Source organism: Penicillium rubens (genome assembly GCF_028828025.1).
Source record: "Penicillium rubens strain IBT 27055 chromosome Unknown utg000003l_segment0_segment0, whole genome shotgun sequence".
NCBI classification, from domain to species: Eukaryota; Fungi; Ascomycota; class Eurotiomycetes; order Eurotiales; family Aspergillaceae; genus Penicillium; species Penicillium rubens.
The window spans coordinates 6,332,995-6,358,040 of NW_026890601.1; the positions used below are offsets into that span (position 1 = coordinate 6,332,995).

The 25,046-nt window shown below is 49.1% G+C and overlaps 10 protein-coding genes across 10 annotated transcripts; 2 read left to right on the forward strand and 8 right to left on the reverse strand.

Moving 5' to 3' along the window:
* Window positions 1-1,046: 1,046 nt before the first annotated feature.
* N7525_008641 (nucleobase cation symporter-1 family protein) lies at window positions 1,047-3,002 on the forward strand (the record flags this gene model as incomplete). The annotated part of the gene is made up of 5 exons (XM_061214442.1): window positions 1,047-1,155; window positions 1,263-1,333; window positions 1,427-1,730; window positions 1,786-2,510; window positions 2,559-3,002. The coding sequence occupies 5 exons, from the start codon at window positions 1,047-1,049 to the stop codon at window positions 3,000-3,002; spliced, it is 1,653 nt and encodes a 550-aa protein (XP_061068873.1).
* Window positions 3,003-4,259: 1,257 nt separating this feature from the next.
* Window positions 4,260-5,261, reverse strand: N7525_008642 (uncharacterized protein; the record flags this gene model as incomplete). The annotated part of the gene is made up of 1 exon (XM_002562704.1): window positions 4,260-5,261. The coding sequence occupies one exon, from the start codon at window positions 5,259-5,261 to the stop codon at window positions 4,260-4,262; it is 1,002 nt and encodes a 333-aa protein (XP_002562750.1).
* A 965-nt stretch (window positions 5,262-6,226) lies between these two features.
* Window positions 6,227-9,012, reverse strand: acoC (uncharacterized protein; the record flags this gene model as incomplete). Its single annotated transcript, XM_061214443.1, has 9 exons — window positions 6,227-6,588; window positions 6,719-6,842; window positions 6,903-7,222; window positions 7,278-7,818; window positions 8,088-8,231; window positions 8,285-8,467; window positions 8,519-8,589; window positions 8,821-8,931; window positions 8,997-9,012. The coding sequence occupies 9 exons, from the start codon at window positions 9,010-9,012 to the stop codon at window positions 6,227-6,229; spliced, it is 1,872 nt and encodes a 623-aa protein (XP_061068874.1).
* Window positions 9,013-9,865: 853 nt separating this feature from the next.
* Window positions 9,866-11,281, reverse strand: egl2 (putative endoglucanase; the record flags this gene model as incomplete). The annotated part of the gene is made up of 5 exons (XM_002562707.1): window positions 9,866-10,602; window positions 10,649-10,746; window positions 10,805-10,869; window positions 10,918-11,129; window positions 11,185-11,281. 5 exons carry the CDS (start codon window positions 11,279-11,281, stop codon window positions 9,866-9,868), a joined length of 1,209 nt encoding a protein of 402 aa, XP_002562753.1.
* Window positions 11,282-12,317: 1,036 nt separating this feature from the next.
* On the reverse strand, window positions 12,318-12,995 carry N7525_008645 (NUDIX hydrolase; the record flags this gene model as incomplete). Its single annotated transcript, XM_061214444.1, has 1 exon — window positions 12,318-12,995. One exon carries the CDS (start codon window positions 12,993-12,995, stop codon window positions 12,318-12,320), a length of 678 nt encoding a protein of 225 aa, XP_061068875.1.
* A 438-nt stretch (window positions 12,996-13,433) lies between these two features.
* N7525_008646 (formyltetrahydrofolate deformylase) lies at window positions 13,434-14,297 on the reverse strand (the record flags this gene model as incomplete). Its single annotated transcript, XM_002562709.1, has 1 exon — window positions 13,434-14,297. The coding sequence occupies one exon, from the start codon at window positions 14,295-14,297 to the stop codon at window positions 13,434-13,436; it is 864 nt and encodes a 287-aa protein (XP_002562755.1).
* A 1,104-nt stretch (window positions 14,298-15,401) lies between these two features.
* cbhB (putative 1,4-beta-D-glucan-cellobiohydrolyase) lies at window positions 15,402-16,991 on the forward strand (the record flags this gene model as incomplete). Its single annotated transcript, XM_002562710.1, has 1 exon — window positions 15,402-16,991. One exon carries the CDS (start codon window positions 15,402-15,404, stop codon window positions 16,989-16,991), a length of 1,590 nt encoding a protein of 529 aa, XP_002562756.1.
* A 487-nt stretch (window positions 16,992-17,478) lies between these two features.
* On the reverse strand, window positions 17,479-19,474 carry N7525_008648 (putative phenol 2-monooxygenase; the record flags this gene model as incomplete). The annotated part of the gene is made up of 4 exons (XM_061214445.1): window positions 17,479-17,576; window positions 17,632-17,977; window positions 18,030-18,914; window positions 18,965-19,474. 4 exons carry the CDS (start codon window positions 19,472-19,474, stop codon window positions 17,479-17,481), a joined length of 1,839 nt encoding a protein of 612 aa, XP_061068876.1.
* A 423-nt stretch (window positions 19,475-19,897) lies between these two features.
* sitA (TOR signaling pathway phosphatase SitA) lies at window positions 19,898-21,229 on the reverse strand (the record flags this gene model as incomplete). The annotated part of the gene is made up of 4 exons (XM_002562712.1): window positions 19,898-20,187; window positions 20,248-20,579; window positions 20,635-21,022; window positions 21,076-21,229. The coding sequence occupies 4 exons, from the start codon at window positions 21,227-21,229 to the stop codon at window positions 19,898-19,900; spliced, it is 1,164 nt and encodes a 387-aa protein (XP_002562758.2).
* Window positions 21,230-21,803: 574 nt separating this feature from the next.
* Window positions 21,804-24,946, reverse strand: N7525_008650 (uncharacterized protein; the record flags this gene model as incomplete). Its single annotated transcript, XM_002562714.2, has 4 exons — window positions 21,804-23,473; window positions 23,779-24,108; window positions 24,161-24,634; window positions 24,694-24,946. The coding sequence occupies 4 exons, from the start codon at window positions 24,944-24,946 to the stop codon at window positions 21,804-21,806; spliced, it is 2,727 nt and encodes a 908-aa protein (XP_002562760.2).
* Window positions 24,947-25,046: the final 100 nt, after the last annotated feature.

A 25,046-nucleotide genomic window follows, 5' to 3' on the forward strand; every position in this document is an offset into this window, starting at 1 on the left:
AAAAGTAAAGCAATGGTTAAAAGTCTGTCTTTAACGGCAAACCAAACAAACACAGTTCTTTCTAGGCAAGATGGTAATGAATGGCAGCAGCAAGTAGCAGCGAGATGTAGATCAGAGACGGAACCTAAATTGACTGACCGCGGGGTTGGACCTCGGGAGTTCCGGCAAACCTGGTTGCGTGCCTTTCCTTTAGGAAGCCCAAAATATGGACCACTTTCATAGACCTGTACGGAGTACGTAGATAGATGCTTGATGAAAGCTTTTCTTTTCTTTTCTCTTTTCTTTTCCCCTTTTCCGCTTTTCCTACGCCAAGATGTTGGGGAAATGGAGACGATCCAGACGCCGAAAGCTTAATCTAAGACAACCTCCAAGATATCATGACGAGAGAAGGAAGGTGCTCTTTTATTCAACCTATAGATGGCTCGATACTACTACTTCAGCTATGTGGATGATGTAGTACTGGATATCCTTCCATTCTTGGCCTAATGTGGTATATCCCCAGAAGCCGTGTCTGTACTCCTTGGTTTGGTAAACGCATGGCGAAGACAGGTAAAACATCGAAGGTAAAAAAAAAAAAAAAAAGGCGACCCCACCGCGGGACAAACGTGTTACCCCAGACCCACACTACTCCACACACTCACTGGGGTAGGTTCGGAGCCATCATCCATCCTTTTATGTATTCACTGGGGTCTACGTGCTACACCTCCAAATCCACTAAATGCGGGGTTAGAGTTTAAGTGGAATAGGTTGAGATGTCCGTCGGCAAAGTTGAGAGTTAGAGTTCACATGGCATGGCTTGGGTTGCCCGTCGGCAAAGCTGAGATACGTCGAGGTCTACCTATTACCTATAGGGTTTTGCTCTGTAGATCGATTTTGACACCTTATCTATAATACACTATGCCAGCACCCTCTACTTTACTTTTCGTGACCAGCCTACTATCTTTCAGCTGTGTCTAAACTACAAACTCAGTCTCGCTTCACTTTGATATCACACCACATTTGACGCGCTAGGGAGCTTGGTATTGTAAAGACCTTCTGTCACCAACATGACTCTAGGCGGCAAGTTGAAGTTCTGGCTCAAAAAGATCCAAGTGCCCTCGGAGCCTGGATTGTCAACCGCGCAGCTGATGTTGACAAACGATGATCTTCGACCAGGTGAGTCTATGCCCAAGCCTTCCTATATCAATGATAGGTCATCTTCCTTCTTGTGACTGGGGTTTATTCATTATCTGCACTGACACGTTTATTCTATTCGATGTTAGTTGAACCAGAGCGCCGTCAATGGGGGTGGCTCAATTTTGTTGCCTTCTGGATTGCGGATTCCTTAAATGTGGTAAGTTTATTATATTGAACCCCAGAGCCTAAGATGGCTCCTCGCGCTTGGGCGTGTTGAGCATGGAGAAGTGTATCTGACCCTATTTCGAAGAATACATGGATGATTTCATCCTCAATGATAGTTGATGGACTTTCTTGGTGGCAGTCTTGGCTATGCGTTTGGATTGGTTATACTGTGGCAGCCATTTTTGTTTACGTATTAGGTCGCATTGCTACCATCTATCGCATCCCTTTCGCGGTGGCCAATCGAGCTTCATTCGGGATTTGGGGTTCGTTCTGGCCCATCATCAACCGAGCAGCGATGGCTGTGATCTGGTATGGTGTACAGGTACGCAAACTCTCCCCACGCATGCGTTCACTTCTGACTCTCCCGAAACCACAGAGCTATCTAGGAGGTAATCTTTGTCAACTGAACCTGAAGATGAATCAACTAATCCTAAGAACCTTCAGGTGAATGCGTGACTTTGATGATTGCTGCTATCTGGCCAAGCTACAACAATCTGCCAAATACAATCCCCAGCTCATCAGGGGTAACCACTAAGCAGTTTGTTAGCTTCTTTATTTTCTGGCTGCTGTCTTTGCCGGCTCTTTGGTTCCCCATTTACAAGGTCCGGCACGTTTTTACGGCAAAGGCATACTTTTCGCCGGCTTGTGCTATTGCATTTTTTGGCTGGGCAATTGCTCGCGCTCACGGACTGGGGCCAATAATCGACCAGCCTAACAAGGCGCAGGGCAGTGCTTTAGCCTGGGCATTTGTGAAAAGCATTATGAACTGCATCGCAAACTTTGCAGCATTGGTTATCAACAACCCCGATTTCACCAGATATGCTCGCGACCCCAAGGACGCACTATGGCCCCAGCTGATCACAATTCCTGTTGGCTTTGCGGTGACATCGTTCATCGGGATTATTGTTTCCTCGTCATCTAGTGTTATCTTCGGCGAAGCGGTTTGGAACCCCCTTACCCTTCTTGGTATGTTTTTGAAGGATGCAAGCTCCGCCGAGCGATTTGGGATCTTCGTTATTGGAGCTGGCTTTGCTCTCGCACAGCTAGGGACGAATATTGCAGCCAACTCCGTGTCAGCTGGTACCAATCTCACAGCTCTGCTCCCTCGGTTTTGCACGATTCGACGCGGAGGATATCTGTGTGCGGCAATCGGTCTTGCTATGTGTCCCGTGAGTACATCCCTAAACGCTAGATGGGCACGTCCTAACAAATTACAGTGGACCTTGGTTGCATCTTCCAGCAAATTCACCTTGTACCTCTCTGCTTATTCGGTATTTCTTTCCGCTATCGCAGGAGTCATGGTTAGTGACTACTACCTAGTCCGTAAGGGCTTCCTTGACATCCAAGCGCTGTATAGCGCTGAACGGGATGGGATTTATTACGGAACGTTTGGGGTTTCCTGGCACGGTTATGCTGCCTACATATCCGGCATCTTGGTCAACATTGTTGGTTTTGCTGGTGCTATTGGTGTTAATGTTCCTATTGGCGCCATGTACATCTACAATGTCAACTACTTTTCGGGGTTCATTGTCTCCGGAGCAGTCTATTGGGCGCTAGCCTGGTTGGTTCCTATTCCCGGAACAAGTGATACATGGAACGAGATACCCTACGAACCACATCATATGTCTGATTCAGACGAGAAGAAGGTGGGGGATGTTTAAAGGGGAGCCATGTACAAAGTTGACGTGGCCAAGATTGCTGGTTCAGTCTGAAGCGACCTCATGTCCGTACTATGCAACGCAGTAACAGGAATGAATGGTTGCCTTATTTCATGTCTACTCCGTATAAAATCAACTTTACAGAACTGAAATGAATATCTGTATAGCCGACAGGTTTGTCTCGGATTATTCTGATAAAACACATATACTTTGCATCTAACGGAGTTCTTTTTTGCCATCAAACCTAATGTCACGCTAGCCTATAGCGATGTAGCTTTCAGTTTCATTCTTTGGGTAGGATGCAGTGGAAATCCGGCGGCTCACCTCAAAGTGTTCGCCGCGGAAAGCATGTCAACCCCCACTGAACAGACTCCACAACCCGTATATGCAGTCATTCTTTTATATATTTCTATCGAGTAACCGCCATACCCCTGTCTAGGTAACCCCAAACTTGTTGGGATTCTACCTGATAGGCTCTCATGCTAGGCTTTGACTCAGTCAGTTGTTCTTACCTCCATGTCTGATGTCAAAAGAAGACCCGCATGTTCATTGCGTAATCGCAGCAGTTGATAATGACCACATAGGTCTTCGAATGTCAGGGGCAGGCGATAGCCCCGATGATACCCTTTTACCATGACTGTCTGTGACCAGTCAACCATGAAAGTACTGCCAAAGACGCCGTATGGGTTGAGTCAAATCTGTGGGATAAATAGATTGCGCTTGTAGAGTCTGAATATAGTCTAAGCCTTCAGAGGTTGCGTCGATTTGATATCTCGGCTAGAGTCAGATACATAGGCACGGACGAGCGATTCCCAGATCCCTTGTAGCATAGGGTAATGACTCATGCAACAAAATAATATAATGTTAAGGAGTCTCGATATTTGACGAAAGATATTATTCTCTTACACTGGAGTCACTATGCCTCTCGGCTAAGCGAAAACACCCATTCACCCAAAATACTACAAATATCAGGAATGTCGATATTTGCTTCAGTTATTATTGATGAGATCAACGGTGTAAACAAGATCACGAAGAGGCTGTACAAGTATGGATTGTACTGTGTGACAGAACTATGTAGAAGGGAGGAAAGGAAGAAGTGCAGATACATACATAAGGAGAGATTATGTGTCATAGGGAGAATTCATCACCCCCACGATCTATGGCACATAGATGAAAAGACCCCGAGATTCCTTTCCATCTAAATCAACCAGACAAATCAATGGATGCAAGACCCAGCTGGCTGACAACCATAAACGTGGCTTAGCACCAGAGGTTTTCCATGGAAGCAGACTCCGATTTATCCTTTTTCTTTGGATTTAGGAAGCAGTCTTTGGGTTTGTGTATTGTCTCTCGCTTGTGAAACGGACAATATTGCTTTTTGGTTTGCTTGTCCTCCTCCTTTTCACCCTTGGGGTTGTCTTTCTTTTTCTTCTTCTTGTTGTTGTCGGCGGAAGCGATATTGGCAGAAGCTTGTTGTTTTTGGAGCTGACCATCGTTTCTAATTCGTCGTCCCTCAGAAGCAATAAAAACTCCGAAAATGTTGTGAAGGATTTCGTCGTAAGACCAGTCGTCGTGAATTGAGACAGTGTTTAGCCAGTGTTGGCATGCAGTGTTGTTGCTTACTGCGTGTAGAAACACGTAAATTGCATAGAGAGATGAGACGCGCTGCTCTATCGGAAGAGCTACTTGCATCTCGGTGAAAAGATGACGCCACTCTGTGACAAATTCTTCTGGTTTGGTTCCAGCTTTGTACTTCCATGTAGCCCACTTAGTGACCTTGTTTCTAATGGAGAAGAATATCTTTCCCTCATAGAGAGACCGGAGTTCTTCATACACTAGAGCAGCGGTATGACCGCCGCGGAAGTAGAGTAACATGGTGGCATCCAGAGAAGAAGCAACGTATGACAAGACAATTGCATTCTTCTGGTCCCATGCTTGCTGAGCCTTCTTCCGCTTTGCTATAGCCGCCTTTGTAGTGGTAGGCTGTGTAGGCTGAGTAGCAAAAGCAGCAGTGGGATGAGCAGGTGTGTCATCGTCGATCTCTGTAACTGCGTCTTCAAAGTCGACTTCCGAGTCTTCCATGCCAGGAAGATTAGTAGGACGTTTGTCCTGTCCAATAAGAAGAGGCCAGTATGAGGGATCAATGCCATTGAGGGCGATTTCCATATATTGTTTCCATATCTCCCAGTTCGACTCGCCCTTAAGCAAAGGTACGAGGTCCGAGAACTTGGGATTCGAAGGTCCTCCACGTGATTCCGCCATGATGTAAGAAATCGCCGACGAAAGGAGGAGAGGTGAACACGGGGTTCAACGTCGAACGCGGGAGCCGAAGGTGAGAAGTTGATAGTCTCAAGCGAGATGTTGGTGGTAAAACGACGTTGATCTCAATAGGATGTCTCGTTGATAGAGACGGCGATACGGATGATGAAAACAATGGTAAAGAGATGCAAAGAGATGCAAAAGGATGCACGATCTCTATGCGATATCTCGTCGATGGAGATGATGGAGACGATGGAGACACCGATGGAAAACGATGAATTCGAAAAGATGCAAGCGGATGTAAGATCTCGATGCAGATGAGAGAGTTGTATGAAAAAAAAAGCCTCTGCTCGTGGGGTAGGCAGCAAACAAGAAAGGCGGCAAGCAAACAAGTCACCAAGGTTCAGACTAGAGTAGTCTGATGGATCTTTGCTGCCCACGATGAGATGACAATACCCGGCAGCAATCTCTGTAATAGAGACCGCCTGCCACCCTTTACAGATCTCTGGCGACAAGCCGTCGATCTGAAGCTATTCACAAAGCCCAATTAGGCAATTCTCTTACTCGACAGAGATAATAAGAGATGTGTAAGTTTCGCTAGACCAAGGTCCCGAAACAACTTTTGATGTAGGAAGGTTACTGGGCTTCGCACTACCTCCTGTGCCACACTGTGCGTTGAAAATGCGCAGGCCGAGGATATTGACCGATTGTGAGATCAGATCAATAACGAGTCCCCCGGGCTCATAACCTGATAAGATGTACGGTGTAAACGAGATCATGGAGAGGCTGTACAGTATGGACAATTATTGGTACCTTGGGTTTGCCAGGCTAGTGAACATTATGTTTCTTCTTCAAGTCCTATTGGTACGTTGGATCCTTCGCCTCGGTCTTTATGGCTACTCAACAGCCGTGCCTCTGTCTCCGTCTTCCTTCTCAATGAGCAAGATGCAGACAGTGGGTATGATATTTTACCATTGTAGTAGTTTATCCGGCTGCTCTGATTCCTCCTGTTTATATCCTGAAGGCGATTTGGCTGGGGTTATTGCCTCGAGCAGCTTGTTTCCGAATACCCCAAACGCCGAAGCAATCCCACCAAATTGGAATATCTCGGTTTCCATTTGGCTGAGCTTGAACCCGAACGTCTTCCCAGCGACATCAATTATTCGTGAATTTAAATCGATGGAGATTGACACCCCATCATCTGCAACTTGAAAGAAGGACTCATCTTCCATGGTGATGCCCAGGAGCCCGAGGCTTGGCATGTTGCGTTGGAAGATGAACGAAAACGATTTAGCTATGACACACTGGACACCGCACCCTGAAAGGAACTCTGGTCAAAATGTCTGACTCGTCAAATGGCTTCTTTAAAGAAAGAAAAAAAAAAGCCCTTGTTGGACTTGACTTGCCTAGTAATGCCATCACTGCTTGTTCGCGTGAAGACCCGCAACCAAATCCCTTACCACCAACAACAATATTGAACCCCTGTTGGGCTCGTTCGCGGAATTTTGGATGCGTATGTACCAGGCAACGCAGGCCAGCGTCCATATTATTTTTCATGCCAATTAGGAACTCGGCAGGGGCGAGCTTGAAGACTACCATTAGCTATGGCACTCCACGGACATAGACGAAAGAATAAACACGCACTGCATCCGTGTTGACGAAATCTCCCAGTCTCTGTACTTTGCCTTGAAGGCTTTTTGTCTGTCCTCTTCCGTGTATATCTAGCCGCGGTTTCTCTATTTGTTTCTGCGTCTGGGCACCGGCCCTATGATAGTCACAACCGCATGGCTCAACATATATCAGATCGCTCTTTGGGCTAGTTGCATCCGAGTGCGTGCTTGCTGTTGTGAGCTGCCGCCATCTGCTTAAATCTATTGCAGCAAGTAGGTCACTAGGATCAACCAGCTTCATTTCAAAGGACGATGCTGCGACAGTGGCTGCAGAGGCGAGGTGGCCAATTGAACCTGAACCAGGTGGTTTCAATCAACTATTCAAATCACATTCAAAAGTATTCATTACCTTTGCCCATCCGGTTTTCGAAATTCCGATTCTGAGAGGAAATCCAGACCTCTCCTGGGGCAGCCTGATCGGCTGACATCCCGACGCAATAACTGCACCCGGGGATGCCGATCTCAAATCCTGCGTCTTCGTATATATCGCATAACCTCAGTTTGCGTAAGCGATACAGTATTGGCATGGAACCGGGAACGACCTTCCTCTTCCCTTTTGCGGTAGGCTTTGATCCTCTTTTCATTGCTTGCTCCATTACTAGAGCACCAAGGATCAGATCTTCCTCGGTAGTAGTGCATGCCCCGATAAAACACCCATTCAACTCCATTCCCTCTTCTTCCGTAACTGGAACCACGTCATCCGGGTTGGGATACCGTGCGATAAAAGACCCCACATGCGTGAGATCGATCTGATGAACTGCGGCATACTCTGCATCGGCATCGGGCCTGAAGTACGTTGTGTGGCATTTGTGACGAGCGAGTTTTCGTCTATTAATAAAGTTGTGGGTGGTGTCGTCAGGCATAAATATGCCAGTAATGCCACCAAGTTCCTGTCATTCATGTTAGTGAATTTGGCCCAACTAATTTATGGTATTGACACAACCGTGGTCATGTTGGAAACTGCGAATCGGGTATCAGGGGATAAATGCCTGAGTGCCGGGCCTGTAAATTCCACGATCCTGTCGGATGCTATAGTATTTCTTTTGAGAACTTGCAAGATGTACAAAATGACATCTTTACCCCCAATCCCTGGCTTCGGTGCTCCAACCAGGCGTATGTTGATGGTTTCTGGGACTTGAAACCATGTTTCTCCAGTTACCAACGGTAAGGCGACATCTGCAGCACCCAGTCCAATTGCGAGACAGCCTACTGCTCCTGACGAACACGTGTGTGAGTCCGAGCCGACGACCAGCATTCCGGGTTGGGCGCGCTCTCGGTAGAACTCAGTGTGGAGAATAGTGTACTTCATAGCTGTGATTCAGCGAGTGCAAAAAGCACGAGGTAAGGGAAACTGACATTCATGCCTTGGTATTCTGTCATTTTGAAAGTTTTCTTCGCTCTCTCGCTTCCGCTGATCAGCGCCTGCACTTGAGGTAGCTCGTTAACCCGAGGATCAACAACATGGTCCCCACAAAGCCAGAAGCGGTCGTTTCGAAATATTCCAGGCTTCCCTAGATGATTGTATGTTGTTTCCATTCCCTTGAGACTCAGTCAGCTCGCAGCTCACGGCGCCTTCAGAAGCAAACCTACGGCCCAAGACACCTCAGAGGCAAGTATCCAGTCAACATGGACACGAATTATGTCGCCTGGAGCCACAAACCCTTTGTGGTTTAGGTCATGCATCGCAAATATCTTTTCACTTATAGTCATTCCTCGGCGGCCTTCTGGTCTTTGTGTTAGACGGCAAGGTATTGATTTTTCTCGATCGGCTGAATTGAGTGATTCCAGCCACGCATCCACGAGGAACAAGATTTCTGATTGTTGTTGGTCTGTTAGAGAATCATGCTTCGATATTCCTAGGCCCCCTAGCATGGCTGGCTGATGGCAAATACCAAGGACATCGGTCAGGACTTCGGCCTCCCGTTGCTTGGTATGGTCGGTTCGAAGAATTGCTGAGATATACTCTAAGTCTTGGAGGGCATTCTGGGTGGCATGGGGTGTCTCTAAAAGCCCGAATGGAAGCGAACCTACCCAAAACAGCGGGTGTAAAGGGCTCAAACATACTTACCATTTGGGACGTCCATGTGTATCCCCCGAGTCTGTGCTAGAATTTGAACCAATTGATTGAGAGTCGACGGGTTGCCTTCTGCCATCGTTCCTGGTCGATACTTTTCCAAGATTTGTTCTAACAGACTTGAAGGCCAACAGGTCTTAAATATGAATCCAGGAAGGTTATACAAAGGTTGCACAGTGAACTGCTGTGATGCAGACGATACTCGGTCTGCACCACCCCTCGGCAACGGGTACCGCAACACCGAAGGGACGTGACCTGCAGATATAATGAAGTACATGCATAATGTTCCAATGCTATATTTAAGACGTGGTTCATGTTTTGTCGTATAGCACTGTTGTGCAGGGGGACAACACAGCTCGTCTCTTGCGATCTAACCAATTTGGGCCCCAGAGGCCTCAGGGATCACGATATAAGTTGAGGCTATCCATGGATTGTCATATTAAACTTCATGCAGAACTATCTAAAAAGAGAGAAATTGCTCAACCAAAGGTACCTACCCGGGGTCGACATATTCGCGAATAGTGTACGGGTTCTAAAGTGAGGTATTTAAATTTGGATTTGACCTGTCAGTATAGAAAAGGCCCGAAGTACCTGAATGCTCTAAATACATATAAAGTACAGACATGCAAATATCTACGTACTACAACATACGTTGTACATCACACCGTTGACAATGGAACGTGAGTACGGAGTACATACACCCATATATTGTAGTCCTAAAGTACCTAGGTACATAAATGATAGCCAATAGCAGATCCAGCGGGAAGCTGACGAAACGATAAATCGAAATTTGATCTCACTGGCAGTATAAGACCCTGACCAAGGTACTGCTGACACCTATATCTTCTAGTCCTGTTGTTCGCCTACAGGCACTGCGAATAGTAGTCACTCTGCTTCTGGCAGGCGTATGGGCTAGCACAGGTGGTTGCCCCGGTCCAGCTCTTTCCACCACACTGCGCATAGTGAGCCGCGCCGGTGGTGCTTGACCCAGTTGTGGTGGTCTTGGTAGCAGTAGCGACAGTTGGTGTGGAAGTTGGGGCTGCTGTGGTTGTCCCACCCGAACCAGTTGAGCCGGGGAAATAATTCCTCAGAAGACTCATGTAGTAGGTATAGCCTACGCCGGAAGGAAGCTCGAGACTGTACATGTAGTTTCCCCACCATGGTCCAGCGGACCACCAGGACGCACCAACCCAGACATCGCTATTCGCTTGCAAGTAATCGAGCATACCTGTCACTGCACTTTGACAGACAGGATTGGCACCCCCGGCAAATTCACCTAAAAATGCCCTCTTGCCATTGTCCTTGAGCCACTGTGTGGCAGCCACGACTCGTTCTCGTCCGATAGTTGAGCTGACACATGTCTCCGATGTCCCGGAACCGTCAGAGTCAAGGTATTGGTGCATCTCATAGATAATCAAGTCCTGTGGGTCTGTCAAGGCTTTCATATTGTCATTGACAGTTGTCCATGTCCACGCACCACTCCATGAGTTACCCTCCACGAAGATGTACTGCGATTTTGCTCCTGCAGCACGGATAGCATTGATAGCAGCTTGATTTAGGTTCAACACCAGGGTTTGGTCTTGCGAATGGAATTCATTGTCTAAAACGTTAGTGTGCGGCTTGGATTGAGGAATAGTGAATCTCACTTGTATCGAAGATGACCTTGTCATTCGATGCGAATTCCGATGCAAGGGCCGTCCAAAAGGCTGCGAAGTCACTAGTAGAGGTGATGATATTGCCATAACTATGTAGAGATGGTAAGGTGAATATTCACACAGCGCAAATGCAATCCGAGAACTTACTATCGTCCAAAATTGTGAGGGTCAATAACGGCATATCCACCGCTGGACGTGACATAGTTGACAGTCTGTTGCAAAATTAGTACCGCGTACACCTACCGGATATAGATACGTACACTTTTCAATGAAGCCAGGTAAGTCGCATCCATGCTAGATGTCAGAGTTCCTGGAACCAACCGCTCCATCGCGAAGGGAATGCGGAATAAATTCATCCCTGCATCACGCAGGGTTTGGATGGTTGAGGTCGACGGCCAGATATAATCTGTTCCTAGTTCCCCTGGAATGTTCCCACTCCCAAACTCTGCGCCAGCTTCGTTGGCGCCGAACCCTATCCACGACCTGGTCAGATATATAGTTTGCTCCACGATTGTTGCACTTCATACAGACGAAGGAACCAGCCCTTTTAGATAGGGATGGACCCGGTGCTGCCAGCACTAGGCCTGTAACGCCGGCTATCGAAAGCAAAGAGATAAACCGCATTTTGGCTAGGTGGAACTTCTCGAGCGTGTTACAGCATCGAAATGTGTGGGAGTCACAATGGGATTTATACCAACCTATAATGGACAAGTACGGCAAGGAGCAGATTCCTTGATCATGAATGGCTCCTTACCTACGACTGGCATTTCTGACATTGCGAAGATTACTTAGTACACTTTAGCCTAACGGAGAGAGAATTTCAATTTCACAAGCCCCTTTTTTTGTACGGACCAACACCCGAGCTGGAATAATTTTGGAAGAATTACTATGTGGGAAACAAGTAGTCCAGATTTGGCACGGCATTGCAATCTCATGGAATTTCGGAGATGAGCTTACGTGGGAAAGCACCATAAACCCAGGAGAACGAAGCACAATCAATCGACAATAGGCGTGGGAGTATATTGCCGACAGAAAGCACCTATCACCAAGAGGCTGACGCTCGTCAGACTGCCCGAGTTCTTTTCCGGTGATTCATCCGACATCCGACTAATGCCTAGGTATTGACCAGGGGTTATATACCTTATTTGATCCGACGAATAGGATACACCACCCAGCCGCTCGACCTATCTACTCGAATTCGCGACCAGTTCATGTACGAATTGTGCACGGATGGAAACAGATACTAAACCGGCCATGATCAACAGCATTAGAAGGAGTTCGCATAACATCCCTGGGGGTCGGAATGCTTGATTAACTGGGAATCGATATGTTTCTATATAGACGGTGTACCTGTTTCCTTGCCGGGGAATAACTGTACTCCCCTGCAGCCTCCGTAAATGCAAGTTCCCCACGAAATCACCCGATATGCACTGGTTTATGCAGATAATCAGCAGTGTATATCATTTAGCCTTATTCTCTCGAGAAATCAAAGCGCCCAACGCACAAGCGAAATCAACGTGGCTTGACTAGTCGGAGCATGCTCCGGTTTCTGCATGGCTTCTTCAAGATAAACAAGGTAGCGCACAAGGTAGCGCCACATGCACCAGCTCGGTCTGAGGATATGGGATATGCTGTTTAGGCTTAGAGTTTTGTTTTGAGACTAGTGCTGACTCTGACTGGAGTCACGCAACGGGTATCGGCTATTCAAGGGAGTCGGATCTTTGGACCATTCTTTCCTGCTCTCTCGTTGTTCCACCAATTCAAAAGCCCGGAGGATATTGGGTGCTTGATGACCAACTAAGGGCAATGGGAATCTGTATGGACCATTGGGTGATCGAATAGAAAGCAGAACGTCCTCTTTTACCGCCCAGTCGAATTTCTGGTGCTCCAGTGGCTCGAGGTGGACAGGTATTTGGAGTGTTGGCACTGCTTGCTGTTTTCCTGCTGACGATCCCAAGGCCTCTTGAACCTCGACAACGAACGAGTACTTGGCGATACGTATTTTGCCGCCACTGCGGCGATGATGCTCCCAGCAATCCACCGCGACGAGGTCCAGAATGTGAGACACATGCAATCCACTTTCTTCTAGCGTCTCCCGCACAAGAGAATCAAATAACGTTTTGTCGGTGTCCAGTTCGCATGCGCCTCCGGGGCCCTCCCAACACCCGGGCATTGAATCAGTCAGTGCGCGCTGGAGAAGAAGGATTCGCGGGGCGGGATCGGCATGAGAGAAAATGTACGCACAAACACCAAACCCTTCAAATTCAGGTCGGGCAGCCACAAAGTCCTTGAGAGGGATGGTAAAGTAATTCAGATGGGGAGCAACTGTAAATGTCATCTTGATTCAAGATGTGGGGAGGAAGTGGGATCTGTCTTTGAGCAGCGCAGATGTTGAGTTTGATCTCCGCCAGGCAGCGCTTAAGCGCCTGTTTTTGGAAGCCAAAAAGAAAAAAGAAAAGAAAACTCCAAAATTGGTTGAAACATGAAAAGAGAAAGAAAGTCGTATAAGAATGAGTTCGTTCACTATAGGATCTTAATCTACGAGTTTTTTGGAGACCACTTTGAGTCATTGTATTTAATGAACTGTATATGTATACTATACTATATACATTCGAAGTCAAAATCCATGTCGACTTCGATTTTCTTTCCTTGGTAGTCTCATGGTCTATAATGACCACAGAGGTATCAGAAAACGGACGTTGAAGGGGATGATTTAATGGCCAAATGTGTAATATGGGCTATATGAATCACAGAATTGGGATGACACCCAAATCACTTAGTTGAAGACAACAGTCTTATGGCCGTTCAAGATCACACGGCGCTCCGTCACGTACTTGACAGCAGTGGCGAGTACGTTGCTCTCCACATTACTGCCGGCATGGGTCAGCTCCTTGGGACTCATGCCGTGGTTGACTCGCACGACATTCTGTTCGATGATCGGGCCTTCGTCAAGGTCACTGGTGACGAAATGGGCAGTGGCACCGATGATCTTCACACCGCGGTCGTAGGCCTGGTGGTAGGGCTTAGCGCCCTTGAAAGAGGGCAGGAAGCTGTGGTGGATGTTGATAATGCGACCGGACATGGCGGAGCACAGGGTTGGGGACAACACCTGCATATACCGAGCCAGCACAATCAAATCAATGTTGTGTTGGCTCACCAACTCCAAAATCTGGGCCTCCTGCTGCGCCTTGGTATCCGCGGTGACGGGGAGGTGGTGGAATGGGATATTATAGGTGGCCGCAAGGGTAGCGAAGTCTGGGTGGTTGGAAACGATTAAAGGGACCTCAATGCTCAGCTGGCCGGTGGATTGGCGGAAGAGCAGGTCGTTGAGGCAGTGACCGATCTTTGAGACCATGATCAGCACGCGGGGCTTTTTCACACTGGGGTTGATCTCGAAGTTGAGGGAGAACGACTGGGCAGTGGGCTCGAACGCAGTGCGCAATTTCTCAAGTTCAGGGGTTTCATCTTCGCCATTTGCAGTTGCAAATTGTGTGCGCATAAAGAAGCGCTGGGAGGTAGGATCTCCGAATTGCGACGAATCGATAATGTTGAGGTTGTTCTGCACGAGGAATGCAGTGACCGCATGGACAATACCGGGACGGTCAGGACCGGAAAGCGTCAGAATGAAGCTAGCAGCCATTATAAATGAGATAACGGTGTTGAATCCGCTTGGTATTTCTTCAAAATAAGACGGAGAGGAATTGTTTCGGATTTTTTTTTTTTTTTTTTTTTTTTTCGTGAATATCCCACTTCCAAGATTGCCGGTTTCGGCGATGAGTCATCCGGCATTGCCCAGATCGGCGTTCTTTTGTTTACTCTTTGATCTTCGTCGATCTTCATCACGTCGATCATTTTGTATCTAGGTCTATAACTAGGACTCGAATCGACAATCAAAAAAACAAAACCATCCCGATGAGTCCCAGGATTCCTTTCTAGCCACCGTTTCTCTAGCGCGAGCCAAAGGCCCCTCGGCACCAAAATTATGCATCAATCTCACCTACCCAGGCGTCATGAGACTAAAACAGCATTACTTGACAGGCCTGTGCTTCACATTGGTTCCTTAATCCCCGTGATTAAACTAAATTATCTTCATCGCGCTAATGCACCCCATTGCCCACACGCAGTGCGCACAGCTAACGCAATTTACCGAGAATGGGGGTAAACCATGCCCCGGTCTAGATTCCGCAGAATGTGAATTGTCACTACCTTGCCACGGATCCGAGGTATTTTCCTAATCTGGGTATACTAACATCTTTCGTTTCTCCAAGTCGGGCGCCGTGCACAATATGGCGTTGTCCCTGTCTGATTTGGAGGCAGGCCATTTAGCCGCCAATGGGTTTCCCATCCGAAGTGGCTGCGTTGCTTGAGCCTAGTTCGGCTTTCCCTTACCAAGCGATAGGATACTCACAGCCATCTCGGTGACACTAAGACCCAAGGCGCCTCCTCCAGAAAATGACTTCAACTACTTCTGAAGCTAGTGGCGGGGTCTGGGGAACTCCCTCCGTGTCCCCGGAGTGTTTGTCGTACTTCTCCATTGGGAAACATGGCAGTCTATTGAGTCTATTTATCATACGGTCATACGGACCGTAGAGCCGTGGCATGAAGCTCCATGTGAATCCTCTTACAGCCCTCTCTAGCTCCTGTTGGAATATAAAAGAACTCTGTTCCCATCCCAGTCTCGGTTTCCTCATCAATTCACCCAGCAATCAAGCCCTCAATCCAGTGCACATCAAAACGGGACATCATGGCTTCCGCTCTCTCCTTCAAGATCTACAAAAATGCTCTGCTTTTGGCCGCCTTTCTCGGGGCTGCACAGGCACAGCAGGTTGGCACAAGCACTGCCGAAGTTCATCCGTCGTTGACTTGGCAAAAGTGCACTGCGGGAGGCAGCTGCACTTCCCAAAGCGGCAAGGTTGTCATCGATTCCAACTGGCGCTGGGTTCACAACACTGGCGGCTACACCAATTGCTATACTGGCAATGACTGGGATAGAACTCTCTGCCCGGACGATGTTACATGTGCCACCAACTGCGCCCTGGATGGTGCCGACTACAAGGGCACCTATGGTGTTACCGCCAGCGGCAGCTCTTTGCGGCTGAACTTCGTCACTCAAGCATCTCAAAAGAACATCGGCTCACGTCTCTACCTGATGGCGGACGATAGCAAGTACGAAATGTTCCAGCTGCTCAACCAGGAGTTCACCTTCGATGTCGATGTCTCGAACCTTCCCTGTGGCTTGAACGGTGCGCTGTACTTTGTGGCTATGGACGAAGATGGTGGCATGGCACGGTATCCTACCAACAAAGCTGGTGCGAAATACGGTACTGGTTACTGCGACGCGCAATGCCCGCGCGATCTCAAGTTCATCAACGGCCAGGCCAACGTGGAAGGCTGGGAGCCGTCTTCCAGCGATGTTAACGGTGGTACTGGCAGTTATGGTTCTTGCTGTGCTGAGATGGATATTTGGGAGGCCAATTCCATCTCCACCGCATTCACACCCCATCCCTGCGATGACCCAGCCCAGACCCGGTGCACTGGAGATTCCTGTGGCGGCACATACAGCAGTGACCGCTATGGTGGTACTTGTGACCCCGATGGATGTGATTTCAACCCATATCGCATGGGCAACCAGTCCTTCTATGGCCCGAGCAAGATCGTTGATACCGAATCCCCTTTCACTGTGGTGACTCAGTTTATCACCAACGATGGCACGTCCACCGGCACCCTCTCGGAAATCAAACGCTTCTACGTGCAGAATGGCAAGGTTATCCCCCAGTCTGTGTCCACCATCAGCGCTGTGACTGGCAATTCCATCACCGACTCCTTCTGCTCCGCTCAGAAGACTGCATTTAAGGACACGGACGTATTCGCCAAACACGGCGGTATGGCGGGCATGGGGGCCGGTCTTGCAGAGGGCATGGTTCTGGTCATGAGTCTCTGGGATGATCACGCGGCCAACATGCTGTGGCTCGACAGCACCTACCCAACCAGCGCCTCTTCGACTACTCCCGGTGCTGCTCGTGGTAGCTGCGACATTTCCTCTGGCGAGCCTTCAGATGTTGAAGCTAACCATCCGAACGCCTACGTTGTCTATTCGAACATCAAGGTCGGTCCTCTCGGCTCGACTTTCGGCTCGACCGACTCAGGCTCCGGCACTACCACCACCAAGGTGACCACCACTACTGCGACCAAGACCACCACCACAACTGGACCAAGCACCACCGGCGCTGCTCACTATGCGCAGTGTGGTGGACAGAACTGGACCGGTCCAACCACTTGCGCCAGCCCATACACCTGCCAGAAGCAGGGTGATTACTACTCGCAGTGCCTGTAGACAAGTGGCAACCCCGAGGAAGGAGTGGCGGTAAGTCCGAGATTGGCTAAGATATGAAACGATTGGATCACTTCGATTGATTGTGTTTGACCTTATTTTTGACTTTTAAGAGTTTCGTCTTGCTGTCTTTTGAATTGAACGATCTTGATTTACAATTCCTTTCGTCCGTACAATATGCATACCCGTAATATCGTGGTAGTGCCTTTCTGCTTGTATTCCGATACGCAATGCCGGCTTCAAACCAAACTCCGTCCCTAAATTGGCATATTCAGAATGCATATTCGTAAGTCTTGATTAACACATTGCTTTCTTTTTCTCGGCGCTTTCCTTGAGGCTCTTCCTAAAGCTATCTAGAATGCAATTTCACATTTCCCCCCAATGGGTTCCTATACTATCATGATATCATAATCTGCTGCCCACTGGACTGGACGTCTGCCAACTGGAATCGTTCTCCCTAATATACATGTCATTTAGCCTATCCTTCTATTCACATGTTATGACCAACGTACGTTTGGCGTTTGAGAAACCCGGCAAAGAACTTGCCGATTTCCGAATGATCGCCTAGGCCCATAACGGCAGACACATCTAGTTCAAACGCGTCAGTTGTATCTGATCATCTCACGGCCACGGATTTACTTACATTGATCTGGTCGAACAATGATGAGAGCACCTTGTGCCGGGTCAATGCCAAGATATTCGTATGCATGGCCATGTCCGTCATTGTAGCTCTCGTCGTCATAATAGATCTTGTGTAGGTCTAAATACTCTAGGTTAGGCATGGTGGGAAGATTAAATGTTAGAGCATCCGCACCTCTTGTTTGGTTTTTCCCAGAGACTGGATAAAAGCATTCGGGAATCTGTTCCAACTCAACGTCATGACGCTTTCCATGCCCGATGATAATAGTCTCGATGAGGCTGTCAATGTCTTGGTCCTTGGGTGTGAACGTCTGGATGGGCCCATCCGCCGCACTTAAGTAATCTCCAAGCTATATGATGTATTAGATAACGGCCAGGTTGTAGGTTTAGTGACAAACAGACCTTGTTGAGCTTTGAGCGGTTCTCTAGCACAGTCAGGTCACCTATGAAGGCCATGATGCGCCACCGACCATCGGACTTGAGAGATTTCATGAGGTGTAGAGGTTTGGAGTCACAGAACCGCACGACCTGTGCACTGGGCAGCCGCATACCGACGGCCACGTTGGAGGCGAGATTGGTCGATGCCAATGCAGAGGTGATGGGTGAGGCCTCATACTTGGCCGTCAAGCCTGCGGTGTATTTCCCAGACTTGATGAAGCCTTCTTGGAACTCAGCAGGAGATGTTGTGGCCCCAGAAGAAAACAGCTTGGAAAAATAGCGGTCGAATGTAATCAGATCAATAGCCACCTTTTGGCGTTCTAGGACGTAAGTCTCTAGAAGTGAGGGAGTGGCCAGACCAGTCAGAACCTCCCCGAGCTTCCAGCCAATATTATAACCGTCCTGTAAGCTGACATTCATACCCTGGCCGGCTTTGGGGGAGTGGGTATGGCAAGCATCGCCGGCGAGGAAGACCCGGTAATCCTTGTGGAAGAAATCGGCATGACGCTGGCCGATCGCATACGCCGACCACCAGACTGTTTCCACAAAGTCTACCCTGTAAGGGCGGAAGATGCTCTGTGCTTGGGCCTGCAGATTCTCCAGCGTCACCTCTTTCGGGTTGGTTCCTGGTGCAAGTTCAATATAGAACCTTGTCAGGTTGTCGCTATCGCCTTCGCGGGGAATAATCAGGATATTTCCTGACTTTGACCGAATAGTAGACTTTTTGCGAATGTCCGGGAAATTCGTTCGGGGAACCATGTCCATGACACCCCAGACAGCGTCGCTGCTGTCTCCAATCATTTTGTACCCGAGGGCTTTGCGGACAATGCTGTGTGCCCCATCACAAGCCTAAGACACTAAGCATAATACCCTATATTTCGAAGATAATGATCACCTACCAGTGCGTATTTGGCTGCAAACCTTTCTGTCTTTCCGTCCTTCTCCGCAGTCACTTTGACCGGATAGGTATCATGGTCCTCGGCAGATGTGCTATCAACTTTGACATCGGTCACATTGTAGCCATAGTCGATTTGTTGGTCGTTATATTTCTGCATCAGCTCGATGAGGAGCCCGTTGATACGTGCCTGGTTCAAAATAACGTGAGGTTGGTGTGATAGACCCGGTTGGGTATCTGCTGTCCGGCCTGTCCGCTTGATGGCCCCTGTGCCATTGTCGGCCCAGAAGTTGACCTCTAGAACGTGGTAAGCCTCACGAAGAAGCTCTTCCCCAATTCCAAAACTTTCGAAGATTTCCACGGTGCGACATTGCACACCGTCGGCTTGACCCATCTTCATGGGACCACCCCGCCGTTCTAGTACCTTGCATCGTACCCCATACTTGGCGAGCCAGGTAGCAGCGCAAAGTCCGGCGGACCCGCTGCCGCAAATGAGGACATCGACTTGCTCCATTGAAAAGTGTTTTTGACGTGTCAGTAAGCGTAAAGCCAATCCGGGAACCTTTTATGGTACATCCGGGATGCGACCCGGGATAAGTTCCGCAACTCGGGATGAGTTCCGGCAGGCGATCGCGGGACATTCTGGAAAGCCTCGGCCTTGACCAGTGCCTAGGTAGCTCCGTTCACATCACTGCCGTTTTGGTATGAACCCGTGTTTAATGTGTCCTTTCCGATAGTCTGAAGCGGGTAAGCTCTTCGGGAGATATCAAGTCTTTGGCCGGTTCTCTATTCATATCTGGTTTCAATCCCTTTTGGTCTCTCATAAACACAAGGCGTATGCATCATTAAGTCTGGTCTAAATCATTATATAATGCTCATCCTTCCGCCCAAATACCCAAACCGAACGCCAGCGCCGGTGCAGAACTTGCATCAAATGTTACAAAAAGTACTCGCTGCGTCCTGGCCGCGAAGTTGGAACATGTCTCTGGTCATCGCTAACTGCACTAAACAGCTTGAATGTGGGTTTGAGATCCTCTCCGATTTCACAGACCGAGGCCAGGTTTCCGCATCGGTAGCAGTAATTTGGCGCACTCCACACGGTGACCACATTTTGGTTGTTAAAGTGGTATTTGTAGCCCTCGTTGACCAACTGATGAGCGCGTGCGATCAACGAGAGATCATTAACATGGCAGAACTCATCGGCCACTCTGTCTCCGAATAACCATCCTAGGGAAGATTGTCAGCTATGTGGAAGAAAAAAGAAAGGAAGATCCGGATGATTCTTACCCGCTCCCCGAGGACTGACAGCCCACGTCTCCACGTCATCTGGGTCAGACCACACAAGATCACAGAAGGCACCCTCGTGAGGAATCTCCTGTGCGCGGGCTACCACGCGGACTTGGTCCAGTGTGCGAATTTCAGGGCTCAGGCCGCCGTGAACGCACAGCACCTTGCCGTCAATAATGGCCCCCAATGTCATGAAATCGAAAACCTGGCAGCATGCCTTCCATACTGAAGCACTACCGTACTTTTGGAAGCATTCTTCGTAGAAACCGTATACCTGGGTAATTTGGCGCGACTCGTGATTACCACGAACCAATGTGACTCGATCGGGATACCTAGAATATTTGTAAGCATTGTTATCAAGTCCACCAAGTGCCACGTGGGACTCACTTTGCTTTGAGACAAAGTAAAAGCGTTAACGTCTCCAGACTGAAATATCCACGGTCCACGTAGTCACCCAGAAATACAAAGTTGCGGTTAAGCTGGAGATCTGCAGATGTATCGCTAGCCGATCGGCTTCGCGAACTCGAATCTTCCTCCTCATCATTGGAATTCACGGTGGGACCGCGAAGCTTCTTGCGAATTTTAGGGTCTGAGATGCTCGACGGGGGTTCAATATCGGCGGAGGTAATGACAGAGGGGGATGTCTTCGGGGGGTCGAGTTCTGTACCATCAGGCATGCCTCCAGAAACTCGGAAGAGTTCCAAGAGATCGTAGAATTGGCCATGAATGTCACCACAGACCGTGACGGGTGTCGAGACTGGTTGGATATTTGATTCTGCGAACAGAGTCAGAATAGTTAAGCCAAGTCCTGGGTAGATAACAACTTGCCCTCCATCATGTATTCCTTGACGATCTCACACAACTGCTTCATATGTGGCTCTGATAGATACTTGCAATCCTTCGCGGCCTCCAGCCACTCGTCAGGACCCGCATTGCGCTTAAGTTTGGCAGGACCCGGTTGGGGAATCTTGCTCTCAGGCATGATAAAAAGAAAGGAAGAATTAAGGAAGAGAAATAACGAAAAGAGAGTGAAGAACAAGAACTTGTAAAATGCATGTCAAGGAGAAATGCACTTGGCGTTTCCCCCGCAAGCTGAATTTCACACTTGGCCGCCTTCGTCTGCCGAATTGTTTAGGCCTGTGACTTTTCTCTTTCTTCTTCTTCAATGATGTCGTGTACACTTCATGGCTATTGTCTTTACCATCTTGTCTTTATTTGGACCATGATCTCGTTACTGACATACAGCTGGCCGAGTACTTCAAAACACATCCCGATCAATCTTCCCTTCCGCATGAACACCCTCCTCTACACAAGATATTCCGACTCGTTGACGCCCCTTACTATACAATAGAAGTCCTGCAAAAGGCGTTCCTTTGACGTGTATCCCTGTACATGGCTGGATCCGAAGTCACGATACGATGGAACAATACTCCATACATGGAGGGAAGATACAGTTATGTCTCATTGTCTCATCAGTGAACATATTGAACACATTCATCAATCATTTATTTATATGCCGAACAAAAGCTATTTACACATAACCCATATAAATCCAATCAACCATCTATTTTGCTGAGGAACTCAGTCACGACTTCCGCGAATGCCACAGGCTGCTCCACCATGGGCAGATGGCCGGCACGGTCGATGATCTTGAGATCAGCGCCACCACGTAGATCCGCGGCCATCTTTTGCATTGTCTGGGGTAGGACACCGTCGTTGGCTCCGGCGACGAACAGACCTGGTACAGTGGCAGCAGCCATACGCTCCCGGATATCGTAGGCACAAAGGGCCTGCACGCTATGGGCAAAGCCCTTCAAGCTGTTGGTGCGCACAGCCTCCTTGACGGGCGCAAGGACCTCGGGCTGGGTCTGGTATGATTCCGGCACGAACCAGCGACGGGTGGTTAGCTCGGCCAACTCTTCGCCGACAATGGGCTCATTGGTATCTGGATCGGTAGATCCTTCCTTCTCACAAATGGCGACACGGTCACCCCATGCCTTGCGGTTGGATTCGGGAGCGGAAGAGTTGGTGTCGCAAGCGATGAAGGCCCCAATGCGCTCCGGGTGCAGAAGAGCAGTGTTCAAAACGGTCACACCACCCAGACTGACACCGATCAAACGAGCGGCCTTGGGAGGCACACGCAAGGCCTCGAGCAATGTAGCCAGATCAGAGGCCAGCAAATCGATGTTGACAGGCTGCTCACCACTTTGGGAGTGTCGGCCTCTAGTCAAATAGCGCACGACACGGTAACGCTGGTTCTGCTGATGAGCAAAGAAGGCGTCCACAAAACGATCCCAGATGTTCCAGTTGACCAGGATGGAGTTGCTCAGAACGACGACGGGCGCGTAGGGGTCCGTGCTACCCTCTAGGCGGTAGGGGATTTCAACACCATCAGAAGTAGTGACGAACGACTCGACAGCCGGACGGGTGGTCGAGGGAAATGTGCGAGTACGGCCATCATTTGAGTTCCAAGGCCCAACGACATCCGGGGCAGCTAGCGCAGTGAGTTCACGGGGAGCAGGGCCGAAGGTGTAGTACCACTCATATACGCGACGCTTCTTAGAGGTGACCACCTCGCTCATGAGACGCGCACCCCATGGTGTATTCATGGCGGCCTTGTGGGCATCGCCTCCAAGGCCATTAACGGGAGCATACTCGTGGAGAGCCAGCGATTCGCGCGGGGCGGCGGGATCGATCGCCGCCGTGACGAAACGGCGGCTCCGGCGCCATCCAGGCACACGGGAGAGCATCTCGAAATGTTCCTCGCGGTACCATTTGTCCAGCTCGGCTTGTTTGGCGGGGTCTGGGTGAGTGGCAACTCGGACGGCGATAAGGACGCTACCCCGGGTCTCGGCATCTGTATCGGCTTGATCTTCTAGCGGGCGGAAGTTTTGGCTGGTGCGCTCATCGACTAGATCGTACAGTAAACGGCCGACATCAATTTGGGCCATGGTTTTCTTCTCCCGCTCAGTCTTAATCAAGTCGGTTCTTAGATCCAAGTAGGTCTTGCGGGTCAACTCGTCCATGTCGGTAATATCGTACAAAGCCACATATTCAGGCTGCTCTCCATCGGTGGCACGGAAGCGAAAGCCATTAGTGACAAAGGGCAATCGCAGACGTAGAGGTCCATGTTCAGTATTGTACCAGTCGTGGAACTGGGTGTCTGGCAGCGAGCCCTTCGGCTGCATTGTCACGTAGAGAAGACCGGGAGTAGGCATAATGAAGACTAAGGGAGGAAAAGAAAAAGAGTCCAATTTCAACAGACACAACTCAGAGAAGGATTCAAAAGAGTTCAATCAAAACCAGACATAAGAACACTTTGATATATATCGGCTCTTAAGACTTGCCCCTCATCCGGGTGAAAGCAGAACCCGAACTTGACTGCCGACGACATTTCCCTTTCTTTTTTTTACTTCTTCTTTTCTGGTTTATGTATCAAAGTAACATATACATTCTACCGTAAATATATGTACATTTCATCTATTCTATTTTTATTCTAATCTCTTCAATCATACCAGATGGCATTCATACCAAATCCTTGCTCGGGGATATCCACACGCGCGACGCGTGCCAGCTTCTCGTCACGCCAGCGGTACATCTCAACAAATCCAAGCTGGTCATCGCACAGTGCAAGCCACTCATCACTGAAGTCACAGGGGCTGACGGCGTTGGAGTGACCACCGCTGGTCGAGGTAGGGTTGATGAAGAGCTGGCGCTCGATCTCACCATGTGGGCCGAGCTTGAACGCAGTGATGTAGCCAGTCACGTCGAAATGGTTTGAGCGAGTAGTGGCGAAAAGGTATTCTCCACCCTTGGTGCAAAAAGTCACATCTCCGCGATACTTGTTGCGCGGGGGAAGGCCTAATGAGAGATTAGTTGCTAGTTTTCACATCGGTCGCATCGTCACACTCACCGGAAGGCAGTAACGGGTACGTGATGTGGGTGAATACTGGCTTGTGGGTGCGCTCATCGATCACGTAGACTGCCAGTCGATTGCCCGCCTCCATCAGCGCGTATAGGTACTTGCCGCTCGGGTGCATCTCAACCCAGCGGGGGTGGTCGCCCGCATCGGGAGCGTCGAGGCAATCCACCAGTGCCAATTCGCCCGTCTTGGGATCCTTGATGTGCGTCCAGATCTTGTTGGCCGTGAGATCGGCGGAGTATAAGTATGTCTCCGTGGGGTCGAACACCATGCCGTGGATACCTGTGTTAGGAAGATATTCGTAGTTCTGGATGTTGCGATCCAGACCTCCGTCGGGCTTCACGGAAAACACATTGCCGTAACCGGCGTGGTTGTAGAAAGGGTTGCCGTAAACATTGTAGGGAGGCTTGTGGGCGGCAAGCACGAAGATAGCACGAGTGTTGGTTTCGCTGCTGGGAGCCAGAGCTAGCACGAAAAGAGACGTTAGCGAGAGGAAATTGTTTTCATTGACATCTTGGACATACGGTGACCAGCAACCGGGTGCGACACTTGGTGAACGATCTCAGTCGGGCTATTGACGGCGAAACTGTTCCACTTCTTCATAGCTGCGCCATATATCGCCTTCTTATCGTGAGAAAACGTCATCCATGAGATTGGCTCCGCTTCTGGGATCTCGGTCTTTTTCACCAGCTCCAGCGTGAGGGCATCATCGTCAAATTGCACGGTATAGATGCGCCCGGGGGCGGTCCAGGTGCCGACCATCAAATGATGCTTCATTTTGGCGGTTGAGGAGTGAGAGAATGACCGATATATTGAGCCAGATGCCCGTAAAAAAGCAGAACGGATCATGTATAAAGAGACTTCGACATAATGGAAG